This window comes from Aythya ferina (genome assembly GCF_964211825.1).
Source record: "Aythya ferina genome assembly, chromosome: 9".
In the NCBI taxonomy this organism is placed as follows: Eukaryota; Metazoa; Chordata; class Aves; order Anseriformes; family Anatidae; genus Aythya; species Aythya ferina.
In genome coordinates, this window is record NC_140305.1 from 15546873 (window position 1) to 15555196 (window position 8324).

An 8324-nucleotide genomic window follows, 5' to 3' on the forward strand; every position below is an offset into this window, starting at 1 on the left:
TGAGCAGGATAAGAATGGAGATGGAGCCAGGGAGCTGAAGAACATGAAGTCAGATCGCATGAAAGTGCTACAGATGAATGTGTGCAGTGATGAGGAGGTGGCTCAGGCTGTGGATTTTGTGAAGAGGACCCTGAAGGACCCAGAGGAAGGTATGTGGGGATCTTTGTTTCTCTGGGCCAGCAGCATCTTTGGTGTGCTCATGGAATCCTTCTGATGGGGCAGGCCCTACTCTGGCCAGGTTTTTCCTGCTCTGCACTGCCCAAACCCAATTAGCAAGCCTGGAGGCCTGCACGTGTGTGACTGACAGGCCGGGCTGTGCTCAGGCTGCTGAGAATTCCCCTGTGGCCAGCACTTCAGGGGCAGGGCAAGAGACCAAGACTGGCTTAGAGGGTAAGGCTTTAACCCCACATCCCATAAAAAGTGATGTGTGGCAGCACGTCCCCAACAGCCTGCCTCTTTCTCCTTGAGTGTCCGTGAAAGAATAGGGTGGCCAGACCCCGATTCCCTTCTGAGGCTGCTGCTGGAGCCTAGCTCACACAGACATTTTTGTAGTGACCCTGCTAGTGGGGAGGCCACGGGCCCTGGCTGCTTACTGCTGTTCCCTCTGCTGTGCTGGCACAGCCTGCTTGTGTAATTGAGTGCTGAGCTGGTCTGTAAGATTGACCTGCCCCCAAGCCTGGTCTGGTTTTCAACCAGGCCAATCCATGTTTTATTTGCCATGCAACACTCCGGTGGTGATAGGACACATAATCCAGGGTGGGCTCAGCACAGACCACCTTATTTCACCTGCCACCTCAGGCGTGAGTCCAGCTCAGGGGCCCTAGGTGCATGTGGAAGAAGATAACAGTCCCTGGAAGGAAGCAGGCTTGCTTCCTTCTGGCAAATGTGTGTGGGGCTGGAAAAGCAGCAGGGTGCTTGTGGTAGGAGCAGCCCATGGGAGCCCAGGCAGCTCAAGATGCTGCTGGTGCCAAGGTGCTCGACGTCTACCCTTGCACTGGTCTGTGGGCTTGCTTGGTGCCTGGGGAAGGATGGATGGCCACATCACTGCTGCAGCACAGCTCGGCTCCTGGACTGGGCTTCAGACAGCTCCTCCTGTGAGTGGTTTGGCCGTGGGATGTGAGCTTACAGCCAGAGCCTGGTGCAACACCTCACCTCTTCCAATGTGGTGAGGTTGTGAGGCTTTCTTGCCCTGCTGTGGTTTCTCTGCAGGCTCTGTGCAAGCTGGGCAGCAGCTGAAGTTTCATATCAGTGGCTACAGGACTTGTGGGTTGTATGACCAGAGGGTGATCTCTCCTCTTGAGGCATGGGTGAGGCTGCCATGGGCATGTCTTTGTTCATACAAACATACCAAGCTAGTAAATAACAGTAGCTCTAATACCCTTGCAAATTGTGCGAGCACACCCTTCCTCCTGGAACAAGCATGTGAAATGTAACCGAGTGACGTACGAGCTCTGTTCCCACACATGCTCTCTCTGCATGATTTTTCTTCCTACGCGACCATCCAGCCCTCGCTGCACATTTCACAGCTCCTCAAGCTTTTCCTGAAGAACCCAGCAACAGCCGTGGTGGCTCAGAGCCATTTCCCGCTGAGTGGGGACTTGTAAGGGGGCAGCTCTGTTGCTTCTCCAAACGCAGCAGTGTTTGAAAAAACCTGGTGTGTAGCTGTAACAGTGAAGTCTTGCGTCCTTGATCAGCGAGTTGGACTGGTTCCTCCTGCTCTTGAGAGCCTTACCCTGGCGTTGCTTGCTGCAGCACTGTGTGCAGAGCAGAAAAGGCTTCTTTTTAGGATCCTCAGCGTGACGAAGGTTTGGGGCTTGACAACAAATAGTGCTCAGTCAGGTCTGCATTGAGACTGAGGTGCCTTGCACACCAAGTGCAGCCCCAGAGGAGGGAGCGCAGGACAGTTCTGTTACTTTTCTACCTCTTCCCTGCGCTATGTACATGAGGCTAAAGTCATTTTGATGGGAGTGCCGCTGTTTGTTTTCACAGTCCTATGTAGTTCCCACTGTATTGTTGACATTAAAGAACTCATGGTGATAAGGCCCTGCTCTGTAAACATACCACTGTCCTGCCAACAGCCTCGTGACCAGGTAACTATCAGTGCTTGGGCCTGTACATAGCATAACCTGAGTGCTGGGCAGGCAAATTCCAAGCACGAAGTATTGTAAGTAGCTTTTTTGTGAAAGTCCCCGCATCTAGCCACATAACACAAGAAATGGGAAATGGTTACAGAGTAGTTTAGAACCAGGAATACACTGCAGATGTCAGTCTGGGACTGCCAATTTAGGTCTTTTGTGGTCCTTGGTAAATCCCTGCCAAACTTGATGTGCATAGCTTCTTGTTACTCGTGAAATTACACTATCAAATGCTCTGTTACCATGGAGGCCCTGCTGGAAATTAGAGGCTGCTTTGCAGCAACGCAGGGGACCCAATTCAGGCTGAGATGCTGTGCTGGATGCCAAATGAGCATGAATTTCTGAGTGATCTTGGCCCGTTAAAGCTGACAGCTTCAATAAGTGCACTGGTGACAGGCAGGGGATCTTGGACAAAGCAGGAATAAAACAACCTGGCTGCATTTAGAAACCTGGATTAATGAAACAGAGGTAAGGATAAGGTAAGGAGCAAGATGTTTTCTTGGCTTTCGCTGCAGGCTACCACAGAGCTGTTACCTGAAACAGCCCCTGGGGTTGTTCTGGAGGAGGATAGAGGTGCAGGCCAGTGAGCTGACCTAGGGGAGCAGCGTTTGCCACTGTCTGCTAGAAACAGAAATGCAGGGCAGGAGGGGTGCTGGGACACCAACCTGACGGTTGGGAAATGCTGGAGTGATGGCAGCTGCGACGGGTGAGTAGGTGAATCTATTCTGGGACAGATGACAAGGGAATGGTTAATGCATTGTTATCACTAGGTAGGACATGACCTCCTCTGTACACAGCTGGCCAAAAGCCTGCAGGGAAAACGAACTCAGCAGGCAGCAGGGCAAGGAGTCTTACTGGGGCCATCATGTGAGTAGACAGCCAGTCTAAGAAGGGCAAGCTGGGCTTCTTAAATGCTCCCAGAGGACAAATTCCATTGGTATTTATTGGGCAGAGCTGGGATATTACAATTTGCTTGCAGGACTGTATTCAGTACAATATAAGGTGACTATCTCACCATGAATAAATACAAGCTGGAAGTTATTAAAAGACTTGGTTACATCAGAGCACAGGAGATACAGAGCAGAGGCTGGGCAAACAGCCCAAAATTTTTTGGAGAGCTTGATAAGCTTATCATCAGGGTGGCATGACATGGGTGACTTTTGATAGCAGTGTCTGAGCTCCCTGGACACGAAAACTTCTCCCTAGCTCTGCATTTGTTCTTAGTGGTACGAGGAGGATTGGGGAGCAGAAAAGGGCCCCAGTTCCCGCTGGCTACTTACACGGTGAAAAATAAGGATGTGTGGCAGGACTTCTAACAAGGAACAACTCTGAACAACTCTGTTATCTTGTTCCAACTCTTCTGTTTGTTCCTACTGCAGTTTATGGCTGCAGAGACATGTGCTACAGCAAATTCACAAAGTGTGGACTCAGTCCTGCAGATGTTTGCCGTAGGGACTCCTGCAGTAATCGCTTCGAAGGGTCAGACACTGCATGCACAATAAAAGTTTGTAAATGCTAGTAGTTCTAAGAGTTGGTTGTAAGTTTTCCATGTCCTGGTATAGTTAGGTTTGAGGGAGTCCAAATATCTGGACGAAATTACAGGAGCTGGTAACTGGGCCACAAACCTGCAGATCAACACCATGCACATCCCAAACCAGCGAGTCACATCCCAGAGACATGAGGTAGATTTAGATTTTAAGATACTTGCTTTCCTTCTGTTTTTGTTGATTTGTTTTTTAATTGAGGGAGAGTCCAGCCCCCTCCAGATTGCAAGAGGACGTGATCAAGTCACTGAGAGAAGACAAACTTAGAACCTACGGGGGGGCATAAGAGAGGGTCAGGGAGATCCAGCTGTACAGACCAAGTACAGCCTCTGCCCTTAGAGGGAGACATTCAGGAAAGCTGTGCTTATGCCCCCCCCCCACCATCCCAGGGGCTCCAAACAAGCCCTGCTGACTTCACATTTGGTATTTTTAGAATGTATTTTTTCTCCTTGCTGGGTTTTCCTGTACAATTTATTTTCTACAAAAGCTCACGCTTCTTTGTCGAGGAGTTGGGTTACTTTGAACAAAGAGGGCTGCTTCTCTCTGACACTCTTCCTTGTTCCGCTCCTTAACCATGCGCTTGTCGGCAGGTCTGTGGGGCCTGGTGAACAATGCTGGTGTCTCGACCTTTGGAGAGGTGGAGTTTGCAAGTTTGGACAACTACAAGGAGGTGGCAGAGATCAACCTGTGGGGTACCGTGAGGGTGACGAAGGCTTTCCTGCCCCTCATTCGCAGAGCTAAAGGTACGTGCGGTGTGGCTAGGCTCAGAGAGCTTCAGCAGCACAGCAAAGAACTGTAGCTAAAAGGGATGAATCAGACTCTGCTTTGAGGAATGCCCGTGCAGTCCAAGGAGGCTGTCTGAGGCACTCAGGCAGAACAGACAGCAATGTTTGACGTGTTGTGCAAGGATTCAGTGACACCCGCCACTGTCGGGGGTCAGTCTAGGCACTACAAAGGTGCGATCTTAAACATCCCAGGATACTAAAGATCTTCAGGCAGTGCTGGCAGATCGGACACAGGACCCTGGGCCACCTTTAGAAAAAGTGACTGGGACCAGACAAAATACTTCTGGCCTCCAAAGTCGCACCAAGTGTTATGTTTGGACAGCGGAATCCCTTCGTTACTCAGTTTGCAGCTGATTGCAGAGTGGTGGAGTCAAGAAGAGCCATTTTAGATAACTTACAAGAAGATGGTTACCATCAAAACTCTTTGTTTTATGGGGGAAAAAATAGCTACGTATGAGCAAAACTCTGAAGAGCTTCTTTATTTAGCACGTGTGGGAGAATGCTGGCACAGCTGTGCGCTCTGTGAGGACAGAAAGGGGTTACATGGAGCACATTGCTCAGGTACCATTTTTAGAAAGTAAGCACCCACTGAAGAAGCCCATCTCGCTACAAAAGGCCGTTTACCCATCAGGTCAATAGGTGGCTAGCACAGTCCCTCCAAACTGCACTCAGGTCTGGAATGAGAGAGCAGAGCCACCCACTTGTTTCTCAGCTAAAATTTCAAGCTGCAGAAGGGTGTCGTACTCCACGGCTGTGCAAATCCTCTCTGCAAAAATAGCTGCTGAGATTTCAAGGGCCTGTTTGTGAGTGCAGCTGAAACCATAATGACATGCAGCGTGTCCTGGGGAAGGACAGAGCTGCCCACTGCTGCTCTCACTGTCTCTGGGCAGTGCGTGGTCGAACACAAGCTGCCAGAGCTCTGCATCAGGCTGCCATGGGCTATGGGTAGGAGTTAGGAGAAGAGCTCTTTGCTACCCCATAGCAGCATGTCAGGTGCTCCTCTCTGTTCATCCCAGGCATGTTACACTCCAGGCAGCCCTGGGCAGCCAGCCGGGTGAGCAGGCTGCACTGCTCGTGCTGCAGGTTCGGAGAAACCTCCCCTGGTTCTGCTGATGCACGCTGCTGTAAGAGCACCCAGCTGGTAGCCTCAGAAGATATGGGTACTGCCTTACTTGGAAAGTAGAAGGAGAGAGATGTCTTGCATGCTTTGGAAATCTTTTGTAATGTGGAGGAAGGCACGTGTACTGCCCATGGAGGGGGTCAGCCTTTCCTGATTCAGGGGAGAGATGCTTCTTGACAGGGAGTTTGGACCCCCCTTCAAGATAGGGATTTTACAAATCAGTGTCATCCAACAAAGCACCTGTTTAGCGGGGTGTTCTGACTGCCTCTTCTGCAGCTCCTCCTGACCTCCTAGCTGGGAACAGCCAGCCCATCACCTCTCCTTGCTCTTTCCCCCTCCAGGCCGCGTGGTGAATATCACCAGCATGTTAGGACGGATGGCGAGCCCATCCCGCTCCTGCTATTGCGTTTCCAAGTACGGGGTGGCAGCCTTCTCTGACTGCCTGCGGCAGGAGATGTACCGCTGGGGTGTCAGGGTCATCCTCATCGAGCCCAGCAACTTCGTGGCCGCGACCGGCATCCTGACCGAGGACAGCATCGACAGGCAGGCCGAGGCGCTGTGGAGCGGAGCCGGCGACACGGTGCGGGAGGACTACGGGCGCGAGTACTTCGCTCGCCACGTGGCCACGATGAAGTCCTTCGTTAGCAGCGGCCTGAAGGACATGTCTCTGGTGCTGAATGACATCAGCGATGCGCTCACCTCCACGCGTCCGAACAACCGCTACAACCCCATGGAGACCTGCTGGTGGGTGAGGCTGCAGGTCATGACTCACCTGCCCACTGCCCTCGCTGACTGGCTTTACGTGCCTGGAGCCACGCTGTGAAGGGCTCTCCTTCAAGCATCCTTCCAGTGCTTGTATGTATGCACGGCTTAGAGCTCACGTAGGCCTGTCCTGCACCTGCTGCTGATGCCTCTCCCCTGTAGATGCCTGTGCTTTCGCTTTGGGTTATGGCTTCAGGTTGTGTGTTGTGGGATGCTGAGAGAAGCATGGCTTTTCCGTCTTTTCCCTAATTTTGGTCCTTGTGTTTCCTGCTGCCCTGATTAAAGTTGAAAGATATTTTCCTTTTAACCGTGGAGAAGGCAGAGGAAGGTTAACATAATGGGTCAAATATGTGGCTGGTGTAACTAGGTCAGCAGAGTTCCCTTAGTGATAAATTTGGCTCTTTAACGGGCTCTTGCTTTTCCTTACAAGGACGGGCTGGTAACAGCAGAGCAAAGCTGTTGCTATGAGATGTCTCAAAGGGAAAAATCTAAAATGGGAAACAAAAGTTGAGTTTTCCATTTGATTCAAAATGGGTCAGTCACAGCCCTGCTTTGTTTTGATGGTACTGGTAGGAAGCTCTGCTGCTCCATGCCTGCCTGCTCTTTCCTTGAAGACAACACCAGTGCCTCTAAACAGCCTCATTACCAACCGCAGGGCAGGGTTCGTCCCTCCCAGCACTGCAGCCAGGGGCTGCCAGAGCCAGTGACTGCAGACAGACGGGGCTGGGCAAAGCCCCGCTAACAATGGGCGAGGTCTGAGCCATCCCTCAGGATGCTGCGCCTGCAGCCTCTCTCCCCCCACTGCAGATGAGGTTTGTGGGACAGGCGTGAATCTGGTGTAGCAAACAAATTTGCCACCTCTAACTGCTCCATCAGGTACCGTGCAGTCAGAGCAGCCTGACTACGAGCTCTGGAAGGGTGCTTCAGGTAACACGTTTCCTTTACTTAATATCGCACAAGGAAATTTCCATGTCACATGTGATTGTCTCCTCAGCACTCCTGATAACTGGTAGGAGCTACTTTTGCACAGTATCCCCAGGGGTCTCTCCTGTTGGCCATATCCAGGACTTTGAGGCATTTTTCCAGGTGCCAGGGCTGCTGGGCTTCACAGCACGCTCCTTTCTGAGCGGTGACCTCCAGCAAAGGTGCTAGTGGGAATCTGCTCTCACACTCTACATGCCAGTTTCCCATTCAGCTGCTAAACTTGGTTCTGTTTTTAACTATGTGTGCTTAAGTGACTATGAAAAGAGCTTGCCATTTGCTCTTCCCTCATCTGTCTCAGCTAGCTGTGACTCGGAAGCTGTGCCATAAACTTTTTATATGCCAGTGTCTGTGACTGCTTGGAGTCTGGGTGCAGCTGTGAGTGCTGCGATGCCTGAGGAGGAAAGCAGCCTTCCCCTGGAGATGCTGTGGAGGTAGCTTGTATTACAAGTAACTACAGAAAGTGCCAGCCATGCAGTTCTTCATTCTAGATCACCAGCACGTGGAGGTTGTCTGGTTTCCAGGGCCAAGAGCAATCCCACTGAGCCTCAGCTTGTTTAAACAGTGTTGAAATCACTTCTACCCCCTGCACTGTGAAATGTGAGTAATGATAAGGAGCAATGATTTGCACAGAGAGAAAAATAAACTGTGAGATTTGTGAAGCGCACGTCCATGGTTCTGGTGCTCATTTCTATGCTGTCTTTCTCCCGCTCTGAATCTGAGATTGGGTGTTAATTGGGCTCAGTGATTAAGGAGATGACCATGGTTCTGCGGGTGTTTGGGCTGTCAGTGAGTGCAGGTAGTTTTCACTGAAGAAGGGGGATGATATTGTCCATTTTTAGGATGTAAAAGGAGGAGGCAAAGAGCAAGTTTCTCAGGTTTACATGGAGGAAAGGGCAAAGGGATGTTCAAGGTGATGGCTTCAGTTGCCAGTACAGCTCTTCTCTGCTGGGTGCTTTTGTTCTGGGGCAGTGACAAGCACAGGACTCCTCCTCCA

At 51.1% G+C, this 8324-nt stretch overlaps 1 protein-coding gene across 1 annotated transcript in view; it reads left to right on the forward strand.

The window, feature by feature from the left end:
- LOC311441252 (D-beta-hydroxybutyrate dehydrogenase, mitochondrial-like) overlaps positions 1 to 7991 on the forward strand; it is a gene marked incomplete at its 5' end in the record, with an annotated part of 19798 nt that extends 11807 nt beyond the window's left edge. Inside the window, 3 exon segments of the mRNA XM_084529124.1 lie at positions 8 to 149; positions 4270 to 4422; positions 5926 to 7991. Of these exon segments, the coding sequence (XP_084385250.1) occupies positions 8 to 149; positions 4270 to 4422; positions 5926 to 6407 (777 nt within the window). The 3' untranslated portion in view covers positions 6408 to 7991.
- Positions 7992 to 8324: the final 333 nt, after the last annotated feature.